The 26786-nt window shown below is 36.8% G+C and overlaps 1 protein-coding gene across 1 annotated transcript in view; it reads right to left on the bottom strand.

The window, feature by feature from the left end:
- The window catches only part of ZPLD1 (zona pellucida like domain containing 1), a 41867-nt gene extending 30336 nt beyond the window's left edge, over window positions 1-11531 (bottom strand). Inside the window, exon 1 of the mRNA XM_008702037.2 lies at window positions 11411-11531. Coding sequence (XP_008700259.1) covers window positions 11411-11516 — 106 coding nt within the window. The 5' untranslated portion in view covers window positions 11517-11531. The remainder of the gene's footprint in view (window positions 1-11410) is intronic.
- Between the last annotated feature and the right edge of the window lie 15255 nt (window positions 11532-26786).

The raw sequence follows: 26786 nt of genomic DNA, 5'->3' as shown, positions 1-26786 counted from the left end.
AACTAAAATCGGTACAAATAAATGAAATTACTTCATATAAATTATTCCTCAACAAAATGCTGTGAGCATTTTAAAAAGCCTAATATAGATTTGTACAAGGCCTTTAATCAGGCCTTTTTCTCTGTTTAGGATGCTCTTCCTACCCCCAGTTTTTGTCTGGTTAACTCCTATTCATTCCTCAGGTCTCATATTTCTTGTCCTTTCCCCAAAGACGTTCCTGAGCCCAAATCTAAATTATGCCGCTCCGTTATGCCGTCATGTTGCCTTAGAATCATGTATGTATTTGTCTACTTGTCTTCTTTATAAACTGAACGTCTCAGAAAGCGGGAAGCTATAATATTCATTGATGTGACTATTTAATTAATTAATTAATTAATCGCATGACGTATTGGAACAATAGGCTGCCCTGAGGATTTACAAAGTAGCGGTACTTGTTCTCAAGTACATCATAGTCCATAAGAGGAGCTAGATGTGGCCCAGTTCGACAGAAAGATTGGGCGGAGAGCTCTGGGGTCGTACAGAAGGGGAACCTCACCCAGACCGACTGGTTAGGAACAGCCTCCTGGAGAAGATGCCATTGACCTGAGTTTTGAAGCCTCAGGAGAGTCAGCGATTTAAAGGAGTGGAAATTTTATAACACCAAGGGAAGTGTGAAGAACAACACAAGTGTGAAATATGTTCAGGCTTGGTTGAGAACTGGACAGTTCTGTTTTTATGAGAATTTAAAATTCAAAGAAGGAAAGGGCAGAAAAGGAGGCCAAGTGGCAAACACACTGGCAAAATCACAGGAAGCCTTTTCATACAAAATGGTCTCTGTGAGGTAACAAAATATCTCCCTCAACTTGAGATCAGATTCTTAGCCACCAGTGAGTTTGCTAAGAACTCTCTTTCTGTCCAGTGGAATAGAGAATTAGTATCACTGCATTACTTGGAATTTCACAAATGGATTGAAGTGAATACATATCATTAAATATGTTACAAAGGAGAAATATCATTCCCCTTAATTTAAACCAACTAAAGACTTCAGCTTCTTCACCTTTGTTTGAGAGGAATTAGTGGATACTTAGAATAGCTTAACAAATGGCAAAGATTGCTTTGTCCAGATGTAGAGCTCTCTTCAGTTTTCTGCGTTTAACTGAAGACTTGTAACTCCTGAAATGGAACTGAATTTGCTACAAGCTGATCCCACTAGGAGATATGATAACAAGCTAAAGCCTTTTTGCAGTGGAAGAAAAGAGATCTGTTCAAATCCATCCTAACCCAGTTTTCTAAAGACTTTTCACCATCCCTTCCGAGAAACACATTTTTTCCTGGTTGTAGATACTAAACACATCCATTCAGCACAACTTTTCCATTTGTGAGGCTCTGAGGAGGGAGAAAGATACTTTAAGTTGCCAAAGGGCAATTTCTGCCAAAAGAAGAGAAATTTTTTTTCAGAGTTAGTGAATAACGGTTGCTCTCAACAACTAAATTTGTTCAGCCTTTTTATTGTCCAATCTCTGGCCCGAATTGCTATATCCTTTTGAACGACACTTGAGTATTAAACAACTCAATGAGTACAAGTTAAAAACAAGTTCAAGGAATAAATACCTTAGATTTTTGACTTCTAATGTTTTGTGTTTAAAGATACGAAGCATGTTTATAATGACAGGCCAGCTTACAGAGTTTATGTGGAGTTATACTGCCAAAATAGCTATTTTTTCCCTGATATTTTAAAGATTTATTTATTTATTTGAGAGACAGAAAGCAGTGGGGAATGGCACAGGGACAGGTGGAGAGAGTCCCAAGCAGAGTCCACACTGAGGACCAACCTTGACATGGGACTCAATCCCACAACCCCAAGATCATGACCGCTGCCAAAACCATGAATCAGATGCTTAACCAATTGCACCACCCAGGTGCCCCTCCCCTGATATTTCAATCAAGCTAAGTTTTTCATAAGAATAAAAAAAATACAGTATTAAATCAAATTCAGGTAAAAATAAAGAAATGCTCTGCACTTCTCTCTCCTAACAATCAGCCCATGAGTTTGTCTCGACTTTTCTTAAATTATGCAAATTTTAAACATCCTGTCACACTATCAATCATCTATCTCACCACATAGAAAATGAAGTGTTAAGGGGTGCCTGGGTGGCGCAGTCGTTAAGCGTCTGCCTTCGGCTCAGGGTGTGATCCCGGCGTTCTGGGATCGAGCCCCACGTCAGGCTCTTCCGCTGGGAGCCTGCTTCTTCCTCTCCCACTCCCCCTGCTTGTGTTTTCTCTCTCACTGGCTGTCTCTCTTTGTCAAATTAATAAATAAAATCTTTAAAAAAAAAAAAAGAAAATGAAGTGTTCAGTTTTGGAGCTCATAGAGTCCATATAAATGGGAATAAAGAAAGGATGAATCCAATTCTATATATATGAATAAAAATCTCATTCTACTTCTTCATTCCCAATAAAGTTCCATTTCTAGAACACCTAACTACACTTTTCCCTTTAGACACAATTACTGACAATATATTTGCAGCATATCATTCATATGTCTAACAAGTATATCTAACTTTGTTCTTTTTCTCAACAATTCTACACTCAACTAGCTTAAATCTGACGGCATCCAGATGGGACTAAAGATCCTCAGCTTTTGATAGACTGAATGATCTTCATCTCATCTCAACACTGTTAAGTTTGAGATCTACATTTACTTTCACTAACATCAGAATATTTATTTTAACATTCTCTAATTATTACCTGGAATAATAAGAGCACAGAGCAAAACATTATTAAAATAATTTGCATACACATATTCTGTGATAAAAACATAGTGATACCCCCCAAAAATTGGGCTGCAGGCTGGTACTCAGCCCCACAGAGCAGTGGCTCAAAATATTCTTTTACTACTGATCTGAAAATGTAAAAATCTCCACATGAAAATCAGCAACTCTGGGGTCAGTGCTTAAAAAAAAGGTGAGGTGCCCTGGAGTTTAAAATAAAATCAGTGGGGTGTCCAGGTGGCTCAGTCAGTTAAGCATCTGCCTTCAGCTCAGGTCATGATCCCAGGGTCCTAGGATCAAGCCCCATGTTGGACTGCCTACTCAGCGGGGGAATCTACTTCGCCCTCTGCCCCTTCTCCTTCCCCTCCCCCCTGCTCGTGCTCTTTCTCTCTCTTCCTCTCTCTCTCTGTCTGAAATAAATAAATAAACAAACAAACAAATAAATAAATATCTTTAAAACAAAATCAATGGCATCAGTTTTATACAAGCTAGAGGCTATTGTTCCTATTTATTTTCAAGATCTAAACTGTATGCTATTTCATGTCAACAAAGTATTTTTTTAACTACTTATTGTATCCATATTAAGTATCAGTCTCTTTGCTAGACTCTGAAGATAAAGGCATTAGTAACACTCCTTCACTTCAAGATGTTCATGTTTGATTAGAGGAGACAGAAAAATTAGACAATTATAAAGCAGCTTGATAAAGACATGATAGAGGCTTATACATATGTTGTATACAACCATGCCTCTGTAAGGGAGAGGTGTTTGGAAGGGACTGTTGAGAAGAAATGAAATCCTTCCAGGGCACCTGGCTTCTCAATCAAAGGAGCGTGCAACTCTTGATCTGGGGGTCATGAGTTTGAGCCCCAAGTTGGGTGCAGAGGTTACATCCATCCATCCATACATAGATAGAAATGAAATCATTCTAATGGGCTAAATTTATAAGAAATTGATTAGATGATGGCATGAAGAGAGAGGGATGTCAAACTGATACTCAGATTTCTATCTTTAGTGGGTGACTGGGTCATTCCCTGAGACAAGAAACACAGGAAAGAAAAAGAGAAATGTATAACAGGTGGTCAGAAATATGTGTCTAATATTTGGAGAATAGAAAAGCTGAGAACAGAAAAATAATCTCTAAGCTGTCCATTAATGAAACTTTCCCTCATTTCCCAATGGAAGGTAATCATTCTCTTGTGTTCAATCTTGCATCCCTTCAACTGTGGGCTACTGAACTGCTTACATTATATCTGGGAGTGGATATTTGCTTTCCCAGTAGATTATAATCTCATTGAAAGCTCTGGAACTCCCCAGGTGCCTAACAAATATGCAGCAAATGTCTATTAAAACATGCTTGATTCAATTCCTTCACAAACAGCATACGTGGTTTCTAACATTTAATAATAAGTTCCAAGATTCACAAAGAAAATATGTGTGCAATTAATACAGTGTCATCTTGACTGTTCATCCAGAGCTCATACTTCCTATCTGTGCTCTGCCAAGTGCCTGAGATGATTCCTGTTTTTAGAGTTTTAGTCAGACATCAATATCTTTAATGTCACATATTTTCTGACTTCCAATTGAGAAAATTCAACCCATTAAATAATATGAAATTAATAGATTTTTTTCTATTTTTGTTTAGGTATTTAACCTTTTAAAATGCATTAGTCTTGGTAACTAATTATCTTGCCTCGTTACTAATGATTTTTTTAAATTATTTTCCCTTAACAGTGATAGATTTGCTGATTCCTGTTGTCATCGATAGCAAGCAAGTGCATGACAACCACCTGGGGTTGACACCCACAGTGTAGTTATGTAACAACACAAAGCTAGCAAGACATCACGAGCACCATGCTCGAACCATCTCTTCTTATGCTTTACTGTGCATATGTCCTACCAGAGAATCTGATTCAGTAGATCTTGGTGGGGGGTGGGCTGATCTGTGTGTTTCTCACAAGCCCCCAGGTGGTGCCAATGGTGCAAGTCTCTTAGTTGAACTGCTTAGTCACACCTATATACTTGGGGCAGAAGCTAACTCTTAGGGTGGATTCTATCTGGTAGGATTAAGCACTCCCACCAAATGCCTATTTGTATGATATACATGCTGACAAGAAGTTTGGATGAAAAAGGTTGAGAGAAAGGGAGAAGGAGGGAGAGAGAGAGAGAGGAGGAGGAGGAATCATGGAGATGAATCCTGACTCCTTTCCTAGTCTGAGGAACCAACTGGTTTTGAATGTCAGTGAAAGAGGGCTCATTAAAAGCTTTGTGAGTCTGAATCCAAAAGAATCTTAGTGCTTAGGTGGCTGTGTGTGAAACAAAGCTGGGAATAGGATCGGTCTTCTCCTCCCTCCCACCTCTCCCCCATTGCAGAAACCACGGCAGTTTAATAACTGGAGGAGTACCTCAAATGACAAGTATGCTCTGGGCACTCTCCCCAGACCGAAGGAGACACGGGGTGGGGATGGGTACTTTTGTGAGCCCATGGAGGCTCTGTGCAGGCTGGATGGAGATGCGGGTAATCCTGTGACTATGACTACACCTCTCTTCACGGGCTGGACTCTATGCCCTTCAAAGTAGCATTGCGTTGAAATTGACAGTGAACCAAAACCTATTAAATATAATAGGAGGAGCCTTTATAATGCTGAAGGATACACTGCTTTGTAGTGCCATAGAAATCTCACCTGGAAAGAATTTACTTCCTGAACTCCAATAGACATGCCAAAACTAATTTATGCCATTTTAGCAGATTATGAGTAACTTGTATATCATTTCCATTTCTATCTCTGTAAAATGAGAGTAGAAATATTTGGCACCATATAAACTTAAAATTGCTTAGAGAACAGATGCTATGTTCATTGTTTTAATTCATTTTTTTAAGTTGATTTTCCTCTCAACAAGATTTTATACAATATTGAGATTTTGGTGCTAAAAGAGCAAGAAGTCCTAAAGGGGTATTTTGATAGTTCATCCACACAAAACACCAGCAGCTGATGGAGAATTGAAGGTGGATTAGGAATTCAAGTTTCCTTTCTACACAGAACAGGTTTCTCGCCACCTTGGTTTTTCACATCTGTTTCTCATTAGCAAATACAAGCTGTTGTTTCTAGTGCTGCAGGAAATTCATATGCGGTCTGAGGCAAATTTTGCAGACTTATATTCATACGAGCTGCTCTACATTCTTTGGAACCAGAAGAGATTGGTCATCTCTTTCAGGCAGGAAAAAGCAAATAGATTTTACTTATACAAGCAGAGGAAGTGAAAAATTCGTGCAATAAAGAACTTCTTTATTGAAATAGAGAAGGGTATGGACTCTGAATTATTAAGTCACTGAACCTTCTGACTAATTACTCTTCCTGCCACTGCATTTTATCACTTAGATTAATCAGGAAGTGATCAGCAATCACTTCCTGGATCAGTTCTTCTGCTGCATCTGGTGTAGTAATGGCAGTCACAGGTTCAAAGCGGAAGGCAGGCATCCTCTGGACAACTTGGACACCAAAACACTACTATTACACAGGAAGACAGGAGAGTTAGCCTTTCTTACCACAGAAAGTCCAAAACATGTTCCCTTGAATAATTATTCCATTATCCACTCTTACTTTGGGCACAGGATAATGCAATGGTTAAGCAGAGCCTAACACAAGATTCGAAACTTCATTTTGCTTGACCCACCCATAAATTCAATTAAATTGGTGATTCTTCATTTCATTTCCCATGGAACACTGATGTTTACTGAAATATTAATAGCTATCACTGGAAAAAAGATTTCCTTAATCAAGCAGGACTTAAAAGGCTAAACAAGTTTGCCTACTATGTGATTTTTCAGATTGTTTAATGTGGTAATTCCCATTTTGATTCTTTTTAAACTTAGTATTCAAAAATTCACTTTAAGGCATCCTGGTTTGATGGAAAGAGTCTTAGTTTTATATCTCTGTCAATTTCTAGCTTTGCAACATTAAACAGATGCTAATCCTCAATCTCTCCATTGTGAAATGGTGTTAAAAGATTTTATAGGTTTGTCATAAGGAATACAAAAAAGAATTAGTAATGTGCGTATCACTCAATACTTGGAACCCATTGTTTTCTTCCTTATTAGTGCTATTTCAAATATAATACAAAATGACAAGTTGTGTAACACTGACTTCTATTCGGTTTCCCGAGAGTGGTTAGTTCACTATAAGAGTTTCTGGTGCCATAAGCCTAATCTTTCCTTGACTGTGCCTTTATCATTAAAGACGTCTTAGAGGCTAACCCTTACATGCTATCACCTTCCAAAAAAGGGAGAGAGCTCCAGAAGGTATTTGTCAGTCACAGAGACCAAATGCATTTATCCATATATTTAATTTAGGCCAAATAATTCCATGGTACTCTAAAAGGCAACTGTGGTTTGATTTTATTCTGGGAAGAGCACTACCATAATGTCAATAGGGTTAAGTCTGTTCCCGGCTATCAGCTTGGAGAGCCAAGAGTTAAGTACCTTTAAAATTAAATGGTGTCCCTTTAAATTTAAAATGAATTAGACCATGGCAGTTCCCTTGGCCCAAGGATAAATGCCATGGAAATTAAAGAAAATAGTTCTAATGTCATGAAACAGCGAAGGTCAGATAGGGTGAGATGATTACTTTCATCATTATTAACATTAGTTTGCATTTAGATAGCCCCTCTCCTTTGCCAGACTCATTCTCATTCTATCCCATTGCTTAGTGTCTGAGCAGCTTGTGGAGCTCCTGATGACATCAAGGGTGATCCTGATGTGGAAGAGAAGCCCCAAGTCAAGAGGGGAGTGAGCAATTAACCTTTATGCTTTATTTGCTCACTCCAGTCTTCTTCTGCAAATGACCTGCAAAAATGGGCTTAAAAATAATACCCATATAAACTTAAAGCCTCTTCTGGGACTTATGAGTTATCTGGATCTTAGGTTTTTTTTAATATAGATTTTACATTGCAATAATATGTGTGTGTGTGTATACGTGTGTGTACATTTGGAAAACCTGGATATTTGTTGTCTGAGCCGGACAGTATTAGAAGTGCTAACATGTATAAGGACAAATACAAATTAAAATAAGAGGTTTACTTCTCCCTGTTTAAAATAAAGGAAGAAACTCTAGAAGTAATTCTAAGTACTTTCTCCCCTCCTTGAAATGTATATAAATCCTTTCAAGACTAGACAGGCCTGCTGTCAGCTTTATGACCCAGGCATTTTTCTTGAGGATCAGGGAACCATCTCTTGGAAATGTAAACATCAAGGAAAATAGCCCCTCTGGGTCACAGTTTCTATGGGAGGGTGAGAGCCTAACTTCGGAGGGGGCGTGGCTCCAAATTACAAAAGCACTTCCTTTTATAAAGATAGTTTATTTTTCCTCTAGATAAAGCCAATATGCTAACACAGATGGTCATCCCCATTATCAGGTATATTTAGAATGAACTATATGTGACAAATGGTGCTGTCAAGTCCTCTTATTTGAGGACTAGTTATTGTTTATCTTGAAAACATATGTAGTGGGTTGCATCTGCTTGGCTGTATAAAAGACTAAGATTTCTTTCTGTCTTTGCAATCTCTTGATGGATTGTTTATGATAAGCCTCACATTCTGGCTTAATGCTTACTCAATGATAAGTGTTTTCATCTCTGCTATCCCGTGGAGAGCATTTCTGGATTGTGAGAAGGTTTTGTTTTTAATTTTATTCCCCTAACACACGACTGTGCTTTTAATTGGAATAACGGACTAAAGAAAATAATAGTATACACTACGGCAGTTGTTCGTAACCATAAATGTGCATTAGACTCAGCTGCAGGGTTTAAAATACAGAATCCCAGCACCACTAGCAGAGATTTGGACACTATGTATTTGGGGTAAAACAGTGGAGTAAACAGTTTTGGGGTAAAACACTTTTAACAACTCTGCCAGGTGATTTTGATGCAGGTGGTCAGTGGGCACCATTATAAATGAGTGTTTTAACATAATTTTTAAATTTCCCATATGAAAAATACTTCCTTATCCTGTCCTAGCCACTTTCTGGCTCATTTACATGTTTTATTTACCTTTTCAAGTATGCAAGTACAACATCAGGCAGATCCTCTCTGCTGAGCGATCTTTTTACATTTTGGCTTTCTTTTCCACCCGTAACAGGGAAAGGCTTGACTATCCTCCCCACCCCGGCCAGGCCTCCAGGCCCTGACTCTCCCCAGTGAGCATCCCTCAACTTCTCTGCCCATGTCTTTTATTTCTCCTTCTCTCCTAAATCAGAGAAACAGCTACCAGTTTCCCGAGGTTAACTCCTCCACCTGTACCTTTGTTCTCCTCCATGTTTTCTTTCCTCATCACATCAATTCTTTCTTTATTGCTATTCCCAAGCTCTGAATACTTCCCTTTACTCATGTATACTAAATGGTCTCTAGTCTCTAATCCCAAATTCTCTCTTCTTATTTAAATTGCTGGCTCAGTTTACTCCTCTTTCCTTCACCACCACCGTTATCTAAAATAGTAGTCTATTTTCCTACCTTTTATTTTCCTGTCCCCCACTCATCACTCACTGCACAGGATTCAGCTCCTACACAGCTATCTTCGGTTTCAATCTCTCTCCTCAGACCCAGGTCCATTTTTTTCCTACTACTGGATAGAGGCTGCCGTTATATTATAAATTCTAGAAGCTCCTCAAACTCATTATTTTCAAACCCAAACTTTCTTTCTAGAACAGGCAAGTGCCCTACACTTTCGGTATCAGTTGGCAATATCACCATCCAGTTATCCGAGTACAAAACATCGTTTATGCCATGGTCATCATCTTCTCTTTCACCTCCCCAGTTGAACCAATTCTCAAGCTCTGTTGAGTCCACCACCAAAATATCTCTTAAGAGCTGTCTCCTGCTGCTTCCACTGACACTCCTTCATGACATTTCTCTCTGCCTCTGGTTTCTTCTAACTTGATTCTATCTTTCACTTTTCCCAATGTTAGCTTTCTAAAACAAGATGTGACCAGGTCAGATCCTTAAAAGAATATGTTTAAAAGGACACAATGGCTCTTCATTACCTACAAAATAAAGACAAAATAGTTCACACGAATAACCCATAAAGTCTTCTTGGCAAAATAACCAAACCTGAATTTACTCAAACCTCTAGCTCTAATTACTTTACAGGGTGTATGGGAAAAGAGGAACATATTAAATGACACACCAGAGCTGCGTCAACCAGACCCAAAGGCAGAATTCCACAAAACAAATGACCACATCACTTAACATTTTAGAAAGGCGAGGGACAGAAAACTGTTATAAATTAAAATACACTGAAGACACATGTCAACAAATGTACCATGTAGATGTTTTAGAGGCAACTTAGCTGAGTATTAGATGATATATTAAGGAATTATCATTAAGTTTATTAGACATATACATGAAGTATAAAGATTTTAAGTTCTTTTCCATCAGATACACATTCTGAAGCATGAATAATAAATTTACTTTAAATTAGTCCAGAGAGGGGGTGTTAAGAAGAGAGAGATAAAGCAAAATTTATGTGTTGATAATTGATGAAGCTGGATGATCAATACGAATGCTTTTTTACTTTTGTATATATTTGAATATATATTTGTATATATTTGAATTTTGTATATATTTGAATTTTCCATAACAAAAAATATTTTTTAAAAGCCCTCCTTTGTGGTACTCAAAATCATTAACAACTCTGCCTTAGAACACCTTGCCAGACTTACCTTTAGACATTCCCCATCCTGACCTCCAGGTCGTACTTAACCTGCCAAGCACTTGTGTAGCAGGTCTGGGCTCCTGAATGCATTCCTACACGCTTGAATCTTTATTCTGGAGCAATACAGATTACCTCTCTTGGGGTGCATTAGAAATCCCACATCAACAACATAACTACCTACTGATTACTCAAGTGTGTTTTCTCTCTGGCATGCTCCAAACACAGGAGTACTGGCAGGATTGGAAAACGTAAAACACGGCAGAAAGTATTTCAATTTGCATGGCAAACTTGGAAAAGTGACTTCAGACTGTCTAATCTTTATTTTGTAAATGTGTAACTGCGATTTTATAACTTTAGCTGATATAAAATGATGAATCCTTAAATGAAAGATTGAATTACTTCTCATTGAGTGCAGATTGTAGGAACCTGTAGGACATGTCCATCAACCTCGTAAAAATCTCCTATCTGTTACAACATTGATGGTGGCTGGACCATGCATTCTCGAGTTGGCCTGTGTACTTTGGTAATGACCAACACACCATTGAAATAATATTTTTGAGTAACGCACAATATTTCACAATCATTTTCTTAAGTATTATTCCTAAGTAAATCTATTACCATATAAGGGCAGTTTTGGAAGTCTGAATTAACTTATGAGGAAAAAAAGGGCATCAATTCGGCAAATTTTGATGAAATTAGCCTCTCCCGATTCTATCACCCAATAACCAATGTTTTTCACATTTGTGAGCAGCCATTATAATAACATTAACCATGATGAACACTTTGTATGTTAATGTGGATATAAATTACAACTCCAGAAAAATGTCTTTTGTCATTTGCCATTTGTTAATATCCACTTAATGTAGATGGATATCCCCTCCCTCCATTTTCCATATGTATTTAAACATAATCACTCTTTGCAGATACAATTAGAGAAGAGATTAGGTTCAGACTTACCAGGAAATCTACTGTGGAGGTTGGCATCACAGTTATAGCCATTAAACTGAGCAGACCCCAGAAGTACTCCAATTGTTAGAAGCAACAGCAACCATATTCGTTCCATTGCAAAACCTAGGAAAGAGTTCTTTTCATGTGTACATCACCAGCCTTCACTCCTTCTTGCTGGAAAGACTGAGGCTGATCTGAACTCACTGCTGGATAGGTTGGCAGGCTGTATCCATGCAGGCAAAGCTCATTTAAAGTCTAAGAATTATGAGAAATAATTATCAGCAGCGAGCCAGAAATTTTGGTTACAATATTTGAAAATTACTTCTGTTCTTTGGTGTCAGTTTGCTAAGGGCGACAAATCCAGACTTTTGTAGTGAAAGAACTAAGATCCAGGTCATAAAGTTTGCAAAAGAAAATCTATTATACATAAGAAGAACTCAAACCAAATATTTAACAGATTAGATCAGCAAACCAACCAATGTAGAGACAACTTTACACTTTAAAATACCAATATAAGTAAATTAAGAGGGATTTAACACTCGATATTTGATTCTCAAAGAATTCTCCATACTATTAATAGCTAAATAACGTCAGGAAAAATTTCCCCTCAACAAAGGAATTCTAGACTAGTGCTACTTCTCAAAATCAGTAGTTTGTGTATCATTTGTTTTTTCAGGAAACATAGGGATAAAGCAAAAAGAATAGAAAAATACTATGTGTGGATTGACATCATGATTCCACCAGTGACTTTTCACTGGTGGGTAAATAGAACTGATGATACAGATAAATGAACACCTTGAATTCTTAGGAGAAAGGAATGGAAAGTGATTTTTTAATTGTCATTTTGTGTTGAACAAATAAATACAAATTGGCTTTGAAAATTAAACACCAGTCTGGTGTTTAACAGGTTTTTTTTCCTCTCTAGATGCCCTTTTTTTTGGCCAGATAAAGTTAAAACACCTTCCAAACTCTCAGAGCAGTTTGTGCATTGAAAAAAAAAAAATCCTTTGGGTTGGTGGTTTTGGTCTGTGTGTAAAAAGCAAAAAGAACATAAAATTGTAAATGGTTTACTCAAATAATTTAGTGCATTTTAAAAGCTTGGGGTTTGGGGGGCTGGTATTTTAGCTGCCCTTAAAGATCTGCCCTTAGATGATTAATCAAGTCTTTAGCAAAAGGAAGGAAATACATCTTGCTTTTGAACCATCATTTTAGTATAACAAGTTTATGGTGAACAAAGTCACTTTGGTAAGGATGTGGGAAAGGAAGGCATGAGTTTACTCTCAAAAATAGACTGAAAAAATATTAATTCAACAGGAGTTTCCTTCCTTCAGCATTATAACATGCTATTCAGGCACCAACCTCATGACTTTCGGGAGAACAGCCATATGTCTGGTTACTTTTGATTCCCTAGGACATTTGGTGAACTAAAAGTTCACCCAAGTGGCTGATCCAGACCCTGGGCTCTCTTGGCCACATCTATGGTGTCATCGTCTAGCTCCTCAAGGCCCTTCAACTAGACAAGAAACCTGCTCCTTTGGAGTCTTTGGGATACTGGTAGGAAAGAGAGTAGCTTGTTTTGAGCAGTACATCCCACCCCACACTAACTGTATACACCCTGTCATGCCCTTATCATGATGGATCCCATTGATTCCCACAAGGCACTGGAGACTCTAGACTCACACTGTTGTCTTCTAATCTAGAAATGTTCCTCCCCTTGGGATTCACAGAGTCAGGAATTTTCACTGATGAGTGATTTTTATTCTGAAACACTCTCTAGCTTTTATATTCTTTCACAGGAGAAATATAACTCTTACCGAGTGGACAATTTGCACCAAGGCGGCACTGTGAGCCAGATCATTTGCCTATTGTCTCTCATTCACATTCCTTATAATAACTGGAGGAGATTGCAGTTATTACTCCATGTACAGAGAGAGACAAATAAGTCTCAGGAAGTTTAAGTGGCATGGAAAACACGTGGAGAAACCAGATTTCAACTCCAGGTCTTTCTAGTAACGTTTGCTGCTCACACTACCTAAATATCACCTGTTACTAAATTAATTGAGTATTATTTTGGTTGCTATTTACCATCAGTTGTTTTTCTTTAAATTTATGAATTAATATATCTTTTTTTTTCTTTTTTCGAGAAAGAGTACAAGCAGGGAGAGGGGCAGAGAGAAGGGGAGAATCTTAAGCAGGTTTCATGCCCAGCACAGAGCCCAACACAGGGCTTGATCTCACGACCCCGAGATCATGACCTGAGACAAAATCAAGAGTCCAACCCTTAACCAACTGAGCCACCAGGCACCCTATGAATTAACAGATTTTTAACAGATCTTTTCATCTGAAATGGATAAACAAATTCTTATGTGCAATCTGCTTAGGAGATATATTTTATAATATGGGCATTATGAGGGAGAAAATTATTTTTTTAAATGGAGAAAAGGCCCTAATTGTGAAAACTGAGAATTACTACTAGAGACTAAACTGGACACATCTATGTTTCCCAAAAATGGATGAGAAACTCATGCTATTTGAAACAGCCTACCAATAGTGGCGGCCAACTCTCAGCTTTGCAACTTTAGATCAGAGTTGAGGTTGCCCAAAAGTGGCATGCCTCTCTCCCTCACACTTTGAACAGGACTCACAGTACTGTTGTGAAGATTAAAACTCTTCAGAAATATTTTCTGATGAAGAGAGAGGTATAAGGAAGATTGCTTCAACAGAATATACACTGATTTTGATATCACCAGATATGGCCAACCCTCCCCCAGTCATTCTCTAGATTTGACATTTGAAAATCTGGATGATGGTCACAAGACTAGAAACTATAAGTGCATAAAGAACATAGCACATGCACCCCAATGTTCATAGCAGCAATGTCCACAATAGCCAAACTGCGGAAGGAGCTGAGATGCCCTTTGACAGATGAATGGATAAAGAAGATATGGTCCATATATACAATGGAATAGTACTCAGCCATCAGAAAGGATGAATACCCACCATTTGCATCAACATGGATGGAACTGGAGGGGATTATGCTAAGTGAAATAAGTCAAGCAGAGAAAGACAATTATCGCATGGTTTCACTCATATGTGGAATATAAGAAATAGTGCAGAGGACCACAGGGGAAGGGAGGGAAAACTGAATGGGAAGAAATCAGAGAGGGAGACAGACTATGAGAGACTATGGACTCTGGGAACCAAACTGAGGGTTACAGAAGCGAGAGGGTGGGGGATGGGGTGACCGGGTGATGGGCATTAAGGAGGGCACATGGTATGATGAGTACTGGGTGTTATATGCAACTAATGAATTATTGAACACTACGTTAAAAACTAATGATGTACTATATGTTGGCTAATTGAACATAATACAAAAATAAAAATAAAAAAACAAGGGGGAAAAAAGAACATAGCATAGTGTGGACATACGGAAGGCACTGAAATATCAGTTTCAGGGTCACCACGTGTGGATATGCAAGTGACACTTTCACAAGTACATTCAATAAAAAGGGATAGTGACAGGGCCTGTGGTTCTTTGGAGAAGCCACATGCTCTGAAGCTAGATTGCTCAACACAAAGTGTCCCATGGGCTAGTAACAGCTCTGAGTAGTTGAATGACATTATTAGATTTATAATGGCATTTGTACTGATCTGGACTTTGGGAGGTTCTTATAGTTCACCTGCAAGTTAAAACAAAATGATGAACTATTAACATGTAAACTTCCCACCCTCAATCCCATCTCCTCATTTCCCCTGCACACAGAGACCCTGAACATCAACTTACAGAGGCAAGCTTAGACATGCTGTCTTGCCACAGCTCCTAAAGTTCTGAAATGGGGTTGCCTGGGGTTTGGGACTATTTTCAGGCTCTTTACATTCACTAACGCATAAAGTCTTGTTTGCTCAGGCTCCCTAGTTCCTAGGCAGGTATAATTCTAGACATGTGTACTCCAGTCCTGTTCTGGCCAAAAAAAGCTTATTCGAGCTTTACATCACAAAGTAGAACCTGATTTCCATTCGCCCACTCTGGTGTGACATGTGGGGCTTGCTGTCCCATCTTGGCTCCAGCAAACTCTGCTTGAGCAAAGGCTTCTCTACCATAACTAAGTGCAGCAACCAATGCCCCGACTTTGGTGCTAACAAGGGTGTGCAGGACTGCCTAACACAGCCAATAATCCAAAACATTAATAACAAGTTCTTAGATAACAAAAACCTTGGAGATAACTGTGCACAAGTTTTCGCACGTGTTTCTTAGCTTAATATCTTCATAAATTTAAATTGATGGGATAAAGGAGGGAGAGGAGAATTATATGCACAACACTGAATTTTAAGGAATTTAGAAGCATTCATTTAAAAAAGATACTCACATCCTAAACTGGTGCTAAAAGCCTCTGTGTTTTATATGTAGCAATACAAAGGAAATCATGGGCTAAGTGATTTGCTGTCAAATATGTCCATGTTTCTCATATTAAATTTTCTTTTTAAAATGGTTACTTCTTCTAAAATATGAATTCGAACTTATTTGCTTAAGATTGAACGAGTCAGAAAAATGTTATTTCATTTTCAACTCTCACTCTAGTTTATGTAAATTGATATGGTTCTGTCATAAACACTGTTAACTAATCTTGCACATTCGATTGTCTTTTTTTTGACCTTCCCTCTACTGTGATCTGCTATGTGCCAGGTACTGTGCTGTATTTAATATTCAACTACTAACATAGATTTATTTTTTACCCATGTTACAGATGTGGAAAATGAAGTCTAAAGTTTTTCAGTGACTTGCTCAGGGTCACAAATCTAGTAAATGACAGAGTAGAATTCAAAACCCAGCCTTGACCTTTGGAATTATTACGCTACTCTGTTTGACTTAGCTGGAGTTTGTCAAATAAATACAGTTAATGTTCTAATAATTTTCAGAAAGTAAATTATATTAATAATGTATGCTTAACATATGCCTTGAACTAAACAATTCTGATGATTAAGGCAAAATATTTTTAATATCTACATAACTGTCATGACTATTTCACTTAGGCAGTGAGTGCCCTAAAGGATATTATTCTTTTCGCAGATTGGCTTAATGATAATACTAGTGAGTTTTAAGGACTGATCGTGTACCACAATGGTTTTTTTAAGCACTTTATACATGTTATCTAACCATGAGATAGGTAATTTATTTGTCTTATTCTAGTGATAGAAAACTAAAGCACATAAATGTCAAGTAACTTGCCCAAGGTTAAACAGATAACCAGTATTAAAATCAAGATTCGAGGCGCAATGACTCCAGAAACTACCCTCAACTGTTGCATGGCATTTCCTTCTAGAAAACAATCCTATACGACTCAAAAGGAAAAACGGCACTTAGTAAATTTGATCAAGAGAGATTTATTCCTGCATTCAGTTATGAAGTATTGTTGAATGTTTACATAGGCCTGGTACTGTTCAGGGAGGGGGGCTGCTGAAATTTATGTCTGCCTAGAGCTTACATTCTAATAAGGGAAGTCAGAAGAAAACAAAATCCGTAAGTAAAATACAGAGTATATTTGTGATAAGCACTATGGAGAAAAACAGAGCAAAAAGAATGATAGGAGGTTCTGGGATGGAAGGATCTGAGTATTAAAATTTTAAATGGAGTGGTCAGAGATATCTAAACAATACATATAAGTGAAAAGACTACTTTAGTTATGAACTGCCAGATCTACCTCTTTTTAATTTGTACTTCACTTTTTTTTTTTAACATTATGTAGGCATTTCCCAAATAAAACAGACTTTCAGTGCATAAATTATTCTCTGAGAAAAACTTGGACATGTTGAACAACTGCATTAACCTTTTCAAATGAATAAAGGTGTCCCTTAGTGCCTGAGAAAAGTAATTTATTAAATAGCACCCCGTGACCTGAGAAAAAGTGAACATGGTCAAAGTGCTTTTATCTACTCTCAAGAAGTAACTTTTACAGAAACAAATGGACTCAACCATTTATCAGGTTCTTACTTCCTTAATGTTATTGCCTTCATATAGACCATCTATATGATACTTCTAGGTGGGAAGAAACATAGAAAGTTCAATCATCATCTCTTCAAATGTTTAATCATCATGCTAAGACTTACGCATTTTTTCACGAAACTAAAGCTGATTGTTTTATCATAGATTTAAAAAGAACGAAATGGGCCTTCAGCATCAGGGATTGCCCTACTTCTCTCATCATCAGCCCTCCTCCGAATTTATTGGCCACCTGCTCTGCACAGGAGCTGGCTTCTACAGGGCGCATAACAACATTCCCGGTGCTTCTGTATCACCCACACAAGCCAGCGCCTCAGAAAAGATCAGAAACAGTTCATTATACTTTAAATGACTGGAAATAGTTTAAAGAGTTCCCAGGAAAGGGGAGGAGAAGAAATACGTGTATTTTAGCAGAGACTAAAGTTTAGGTTAAAGGAATAAAGACCTTTGAAGCAACCAACAAGACCCAGGGAAGAGCTGGGGCAAAAGGGCACTGAATTTGTACAGGTAGGCAACTGCCCTGCTCTGTGAAGTCTCAAAGTGTTACATACACGCTCTTGCCTCTGGAAAAAGGGATTTATTAGTTCACCTTCCACAATCATAAGTTTTAAAGTGCTGGAAACCATGACTGTTTAAGGAAGAACCATGTTTTCTGATGAGATGTCTAGATTGAAACTCTGTACTCTTTATTTCCATGTTTCACTTGGACATTAAAGGCAACATATATATTAAAAAGAAAGTGAAAAAATAAAACTTTCATCAGAAATATCCATTATTACGTACATATACATTTTTTAACATAGAGTGGCCTTGTCTTGCTGAACAAAGAATAAAATGTACCGTGTACTTTCAGAATAACGCCTCAAACAAAGAAGGAAATATGTTTAGCCATCAAGAAGATATTCAGAAATTTTATGACTAAAGATGCGGATGTATACCCTGAGAAAATATGAATGCTCTCTGTTCCTAAGAGAAAAACCCACTCCAATTTTCTCTGACACAGAGTGTTCATTTATTTCCCTTTGCCCACTTTTCTCATTTGTCTTTCTATTGAGGGTTTTCTTGAGTAATCTATAGAATTTAAATGATCTACAGTGTTTAGCTTAAACATTTATTCTAACACCTTAGTTTAGGGGGTACTGACAGATTGAACTAGGTCACTCTAAAAGCCTTTTTTAAATAATTTACCAGTTTCATTTTCAAGATATGTGTACGTTTTATTCCACCGAAGGAGCTTGGAAGATATGTTAGTATATTAACTTCCTCTCACTTTTCATGAAGTACAATGATAGCAAATTAATAATAAAATGATAATTTATCTATTTATTTTAAATGCCCATTTCCTTGTAATTAACTAAATAACTGGCAATTGGTATGATTATTTCCAAATGAAAATGTTTCTTTCTTAATAGAGATAATATACAAAATATTTATGAAAAGTCATACACAAGAACCAGCCAATCAGAAGAGACACCGTGCTGACATATTCTGCCTGAATATCAACATTCCTCCAAAAAACCGAAAGTATTTGCATGGGTACCAATGATGATAATGGAAAGATAACTTCATCCCCTAGTCAACTCCTGCCCAAGAATAAAAGAGCACCTTTATTAGTAGCCCTACTATTTGAAATTCCTCTGTTAATTAATTCATTTATTTTACTTATTCTTTCCACAAATATTTTATTGAGCAGTTTCTAAGTTTCAGACTCAGGGCATTGGGGATCCAGTGGTGACCAAAACAAACATGGTCCTTACTCTCAGAGTTTATGGACTCGAAAGGGAGATAGCCAGTGTAAAGTAATATATTACATAGTAGATGTTATTTTTCCTTTATTTTTGGTTTATTTTCCTTATTGGTCCACCAATCTATTGTTGTGGTAATGGTGATTGTTGCATCATTTGGTATTAAGTTTTAGACAATTTGGTTCTTAATATTTCAACACACATTTCTTAAGGGAAAAAAAGGACCTTTTTCACATAACCAAAATACCATTACTAAACTCAATAAAATTACAACTAATACATAATAACATCTAATATCAATTCCATATTCAGATTTCCCCAATTCACTAAAAATGTATTTTACAACTGTTCTTTCCCCAGGCCAGGATCCAAAGAAAGAGACCAAAGAGATAACATAACTAAATGCAAAGCTTTATGTATTGTATTTGGGTTGTTACATTCCTTTAAGACTCTTGTAATATAGAAATCCCACTGCTCTGATATCATTTTATATCCATAAGAACCCTGTTGTCCTACCAGACCAAAATAATGTGAGAAAATACAAGATTCTGTAAAAATCAGAAATATTAAAGCTGGACAAATTCATTCAAATATCTTAAAGAGTCAATAAATGCAAAATGTAATCAAATATTAAAACTGTATCATTGGAGTTTCAGAGAGAAAAATTGGGTAATGGGTAACATGAATCTAGAGAATGTTAGAAATGTGGGTTATATGGGCTGGGTGAGTTATATGAGCTATAACAACAATGAACCAATCTCTTTTCTAATTTATCAAGTCCTTGTATAGAAAATAAATAAGGCTATGTTCTATGGTGGTTACAAATGAGAATCTATCCATCGTCCCAGTCAAAACCTCTGACTAATAAACAACTGTTGTTAGCTTAGAAGATAATTGCTTTCTAAATCCAGGAATATGTAGGCATAGAAGTATTTAAGATGATCAAAAATTAGGGAATCATTTCTTTGTGTTAAAAGAACTGAAGCATATTGATATTCTTTGTAATTAATGTGTGACCTATTTAAGATTACTTCTTTTATTCTGATTTAAGATGTATAACTGAGTAAATAATTTAGACTTTTTCCACAGTTTGGCTCTTGCAGACGTTGCTGCTAAAGAAGAAAAGAAAAGAAAAAAGAAGAAAAAAGAAAAGAAAAAAATAATTTAGACTTTTTATGTAAAATTGACATGCTTCCAAGATTATATATATTATTGAGATATTTAAGAAAACATAAAATTGAACACATTTAGTTGAATACTTAAGTTTTTTTATAGCAGATAATTTAACTCCTACAAACATACTAAACTTCTTCTGATAATAATTTAATATCTTATTTTCTTTTTAGTATGTCAATTAACTGCTTTTGCATATAAAATACAATATTACTCAAAGACTTGTTAAAAATGATAAAGTCTACTAGGATTTACAGGTAAAAAGCCATAATTTGAACTTAAAATCCTTAAGAATAGCTAGGTTTGGTCATTTGTAACTCTGATTGGATGTTAATCTTTTAACACCTCAAAATATATTTTCAGTTATTCAACATAGAGCATCAGGAAAAAACAAAGCTCACAGTAAACACAGAATAAGTAGTTCTGTTGCTTTAGAAGCCACGTTGGACATAGAATTCACATCTTGAAACCACATACGGAGATGCTCACACTTAGATAATTACAGGGGAACTAAGGTCGACTGAAGGGTACCAGTTTGATGTAGCCTATCTCACATTTACACAGTCATAAATCAATTCATTGACTGGAATAACAGGAAGATTGAAAATACTATTTAAATTAATTGCATTTTTCTTTTCTTCCCCACGATTACGTAGTGATATGTGTTGATGATGAATTCCAGTTTGATGTGACTTCACTAAGTGCACAGAATACACATTTCTGGATATATGTTTCTGTCCTCAAAAAGTTTTCAATCAGAAGGGAAACACTTCAGCTTTACAGTAACTACATCAACAACATTAAAACTTCTAGAAGTTAATTTAGAAGAATATCCCTATGACCTTGGGATCATAAAAGATTTTTTAGGAAAAAAATTGTTTTACCATCATAAATTATAGGCTGGGCCTACCCACAACCTCCTTCTAGAGGCTCACAGAGATATTTTTGCTTCCACGTTGCCTATCGATTCATATAATGCAACACATTTGTAGCATACACTAGCATACTTCTGATTAGATACAATGATGTCTTGGGCTCTGGTTCTCATTCCATCGCTGATTGTCTGTATGGTGTTGGGGAAGTCACATAACGAGCCTTCCTCTCAGTTACCTCAGGTGGGCAGTGAAGTGTTTGACTAGAAGGTGACTAAGATGACTTCCACCGATCAAGAGCCAATGAAACCATGATGTTTTAAGAACTGGAGGAGAAAATTGTAATAATTCCTCAAGGCCTTCTTTCTAAAAATCACCTCCCTTATCAGAATGTAGGCTTACAACATCAGGAGGTGTTCGAGCTCCACTGCCTTCCTGGCCTTTCCACAACAACAGGGGAGGCGTCAAATGTTGCAGCTCATGCCTATCTCTTGTCATTTTATAAGAAATAAAAATCAACAGGGGCCTCACAGATGAATTTCAATTGTGTTCAAGGAAAGCATTAACCCTTCCATTTTTGGACAGCTCTGTGCTGCTTCTGGTAAATTAAAATTATGTTAAAAAATAAATAAGTTGCTATTGGTTTTATACTTTTATTTATTTCTCCTTGCATCTACATTTTTGTTTCTCAAAGGTCTCAAGGCTTTCAGGAAACAATAATCACAAAATAAAATAGGCTGCTGGTAATTTATAATAGCACTTTGTTCTGCCTCAAATACATTTTCAACCCGGTTCTCAGTAATGTTCATATTTTTTATTATTTGTTGAGCTGTTTGGAGGAATGTAATATTAACCTTCATGACATCACTTGGAGGAGTACATTGAAGCAACAGAGCTGCCTTTGTTTTTTAGATGTGGGAATTGATGCCAAGTGGCTAAATGGTTTTCCCAGGTAATGCATGCTTGTTACAGATAACACAAAAGAATGTAACTAAAAGCAGCTCCTGAAGTAATAATTTCTAATATCTCTAAGCTAGATGTTTGATAACAACAAAATTACATACACAAAATACAACACTTCTGGCCATGATAAAGTCAGATCCACAAAAGTTTTAGCCAATCAGATCAAATAGCATGTATACACAAAAGCTTTAGTTAAGAATCAATGTTGAAATCAGGGAGACTCTAAAATTTAAATCCTCATATGTAAACATTTCGGTTAGCTCCATATTAATTGCTTCTATTTTATGAATTAAAAAGATCACTCACAGATCACTGGAGGTCATCAGTATATTAAATCCTTACTCTGAAAATCACTTATTAAAAGGTAAGAATTGAGCATTAATCCTGATTTCCAAATAGCAGCTGTATTTCTGTTTTAAAATGACTTAGCAAAAAAAAAAAAAAAGTGTGTGTGTGGATGTAGGAACTATGGCAAAACATTAAAGCTGATGCTATTATTCTGATCTCTTATATATTTTACATTTATCATAATAAAAACTCAAAACCATGTGACCTACAGCTAACTTATTCTAACTATGGTAACTTAAATAACCCACTTTGACTCTCTTGGACTCTCTTATTATCTATAAAATAAGGACCTGCACAATCTAAGTGACTAAATGATTATAAATAGGTTAAAGAACATTTGAAAAATATTTCATCCTTTTTCTAGTAGCATTATAGGAAAGAAGCAGAAATCAGCCTAACTTATTTATAGGATCAAAGTCAATGATGTCAAGACATTGGATAATGAAGAGCTTTGAAGGAGAAGACAGTTATTACTTCCGAAGAAAAGAGCTTATGAGCTTTTGTGTTTTTGATGAGATGAACATAATTCTAACAAAACCGTAGCTCTTGCAATAGCCAGTGCTAGGAATATAAGATATAACTCTAGTTACAGCATTTCAGCTTCTGTCTCATCAATCAAAATAGTCTCGGGGATCTGAAGCACTAGGTAAGTTATGGAGATGACTGCAGGCCACAGTAGGTAAGGTCCTTACGTGGATCTCAGTCAATAAGCGAGAGGGAAGCAGGTGAACCGAAAGGAGGAGGTAAGCAGAAGGACATATTATTATGGATGAGATTACAGATAATGTATCATAACTAGTAAATTGGAGCCTTTGGCAAAATTAAACATAAATCCTTAAGACATGGAGATCCTACTTTTTCAGGAGAGTATATTTCACACTATTGTGGTAAATATTCCTTCAAGACCAGTTTGAAAACTGAGGCTCATCATGACAAAAATGTCTCCGACCCCAAGACTGACACATAAGATGTCACCCAGCAATACGTAATTAATTGCCAAATGAATTTCAATGAATGTTTAGTTCGGTCCATTCACTGGATGAATCCAAAAAAAAAAAAAAAGATAGAATATATATGAGAAGAATAGAAATTTTTTGAAACATAAAATAATCTCATTTTTGGGATATTTGAAAATCTAAATAAAATAATCCTTTCCACCAAACACAAATCTTCACTGAACAACAAAAACAGCTTTGTTTTCCAATTATCTGTATACCTCTTGAGAGTTTTACTGATACTCTTAAGAGGATGCTACACCCCACAGACCCTGTTGAAAATCATAGGTTTAGATTAGAAGAATCTTTTAAAATAAATATTGTATTAGATGTTAGTTTAGTGGATCAAGAACAGCATTTTTCATGAAATGGAATAGGATGGGATAGTATGGGATGGAATAGAATAGAATAGAATAGAATAGAATAGAATAGAATAGAATATATAGAGTAAAATGACATATTTTTGTAAAACGTATATGTACTATGTGTGTGTGTTTGGGTGAGTGTATATTAGATTACAATGTAAAATATCTGACTATGAGTCATACTGGAAAGTTTGAAACCACTGGTTTAGAACAAGGTAGCAACAGGGTGCCCATGGGCTGAAGGTCCCTACCCACAAACATGTTTTGATTGGCCTCACAGAAGAAGCAAGCAAAAGGAAAATAGCATTCCCAGACTGAGCTACCCACAGAACAATGCTGAGAAAAACTGTATTTCCCATGCTCTAAGTAAGGAATCAAAGTAGGCTTATAGACTGTGATTGATTATTTACTTGTTTATATCTTAGGAGGATGTTTGTTTTAAGTATATATTAAGGAAATGGAGGCAATAGATATTTACTTAAGGAAGTTTGTAAATCGAAGGAGAAAATTAGGAAGGAAATCAAGAGAAAATTTTTCCACAAAGGGAACGTTTTAATGGCAGAGAAAAGAAATGCAAAAGAAAATATTCAAGAAGCTGGAGAGAAGACAATTTGTAATGATAATGTTTTCTCCTTTGCTCACTGGTGTGATATTATAGGCAATCCACAGGGAATCAAAACTGTACCTTCTCTTCCTTTCTGTTTCCTGACAGATGAAAAAAAATGTCATCCCCTTACACAGAGCAGGTAATTAATAACTATTTTGTTGAGTTAACAAAGGATTAGGACTGGCATTTTTAGTTTCTTCTCACAGAGATGAGACCTGTTGGTACGATCGCAGGAACACAATACAGTCTCCTGCAGCACTTTAGCAAGAAAACCCACACTTTTAAGGCGGCTGTCTAGGGTGAGATGTATGATCTATAGCTAAAGGACAGAGAATGGGTTATAGGAAGATCAAACTCCTACCCTTGCTTTCATTGCACCATGCTTTTTAGCCACATTAACCAACCAATCAGAGAGCTAGGCAGCGCAAAATAAGACTGTTGGAAAATATGCATATCCCTGTTCGAAACTCCATGTTCAAATCTCTAGTTTTCTCTCTAGATAGTGAGACTCATCCAAACTGTGAGTTTTTATGTAAGAAATCATAGACTTGTTTCCCCTTGCTCTGTAACACTGTCAGAAAGCCACCTTTTAAAAGTTGGTATATGCTCAAAAAAATTAAAATTCATTTTCATTTTTAATAGAAATAAGAAGATATATTTACTGGAGAAAAACTAAAAAGAAATCATTGACAACCCAAATAAAAAATGTGAGGTTAATGTTTTGTATTCAAAGCAGAGTTCCCTGAGTTAAACTAAGGAGTTTTAAGAAATACAGATACCCAAATCTCTCCCCTCAGTAATTCTTTTTTTTTTTTTAAGATTTATTTACTAATTCGAGAGAGAAAGGAAGAGAGTAAGAGAGTGAGCATGAACGGGGGAGGGGCAGAAAGAGAGGGAGGGAATCCTCAAGCAGACTCCCCGCTGAACATGGAGCCCGACGATAGAGCCTAACAAAGAGTCCAACGTGGTACTCTATCCCAGAACCCTGAGATAGCAACCTGAGCTGAAACCAAGAGTCAGATGCTTAACTGACTGAGCCAGCCAGGTGCCCTCTTCCCTCAGTGATTCTACTGGGCTTCCAGGGTTGAGAATCATTGAAATAAAAGAACAAAGTTTTGCCATAGCTGAGATTTCCTTTCTAGCTGTCTTTTTTATTGGTGAGCAGGTTTTTTTTTTTTAGCATATTTATTTTATTTTTTAATTATTTTTTTTTTACAATTTTATTTATTCATCTGACAGAGACAGCAAGAGAGGGAACACAAGCAAGGGGAGTGTGAGAGGGAGAAGCAGGCTTCCCATGGAGCAGGGAGCCCGATGTGGCGCTTGATCCCAGGACCCTGGGATCATGACCTGAGCCGAAGGCAGATGCTTAATGGCTGAGTCACCCAGGCGCCCCAAATTTTTTTATTTTTCATTAACATATAATGTATTATTTGTTTCAGGGGTACAGGTCTGTAATTCATCAGTCTTAACACAATTTACAGCTCTCACCATAGCAGATTTTTAAAAATTTGTCATGGTTCCATAAGAGAAATCTGAAAACAGAACTTCTAAGAAAGGACGATATACCAAATGCCACAACATGGCAGCTTAGGCCAGTTAGAGTCAGCCAATTAGAAACATAATACATTTATGAAACTATAGAAATCAAAGTAAGGTTGAGTTTTTATTGCTTTGATACAGTTCTGACCAATAAAGTAAAAGGTATAGAATCAGAAGCAAAACATTTACGGGAAGAGGTAGGGATCCTTTTTTCCCACTGAGAGGCTTTTTCTTCCTGTGGCTTTTCTCTGATCAAATGATGTAGGATTTTGCGTTTCCTTAAAAAACCATGACATTTGACACCACAGCTGATGAATCCTACAAATAGACTGCCTGATCACGTCATGTCCTGAATTGAAACCCTTCATCACCTTCAACACCTTTCAGAAGAAAACCCAACTCTATGATGTAGCAGAACAAAACAAAAAAAAGAAAAAGTTCCTGAGATAAGATTTCTATTTACCTGCCCAACCTCAAATCTCTCTACTCCCATGCCCATGCTACCCACTCTATACTTAGGTTCCCAAAGATGAGAAGTTATTTCACACATTCATTCCTTTGCTCATTTTGCTGCCTCAGTCTGGAAAGTTCCTCTTCCCAACTCCACCCCCTTTTATTAGGAACATATCTCCATTCAGCCCTTCAAGAGCCAGCTCACACATAGCTCCTTTCAGATATTCCTTTATCAAGACAACACTTCCTGCTTGTAGAACTGACCACATCCTATTCTATTTCCACCAGAGTCTCGCACCATTCTATAATAGCAGTTCTAAAAAT

Source organism: Ursus maritimus, unplaced genomic scaffold, assembly GCF_017311325.1.
Source record: "Ursus maritimus isolate PB19 unplaced genomic scaffold, ASM1731132v1 scaffold_4, whole genome shotgun sequence".
Classification (NCBI taxonomy): domain Eukaryota; kingdom Metazoa; phylum Chordata; class Mammalia; order Carnivora; family Ursidae; genus Ursus; species Ursus maritimus.
Note: the sequence above shows the minus strand (reverse complement) of the source record. Positions and strands in the feature narration are given on the sequence as shown.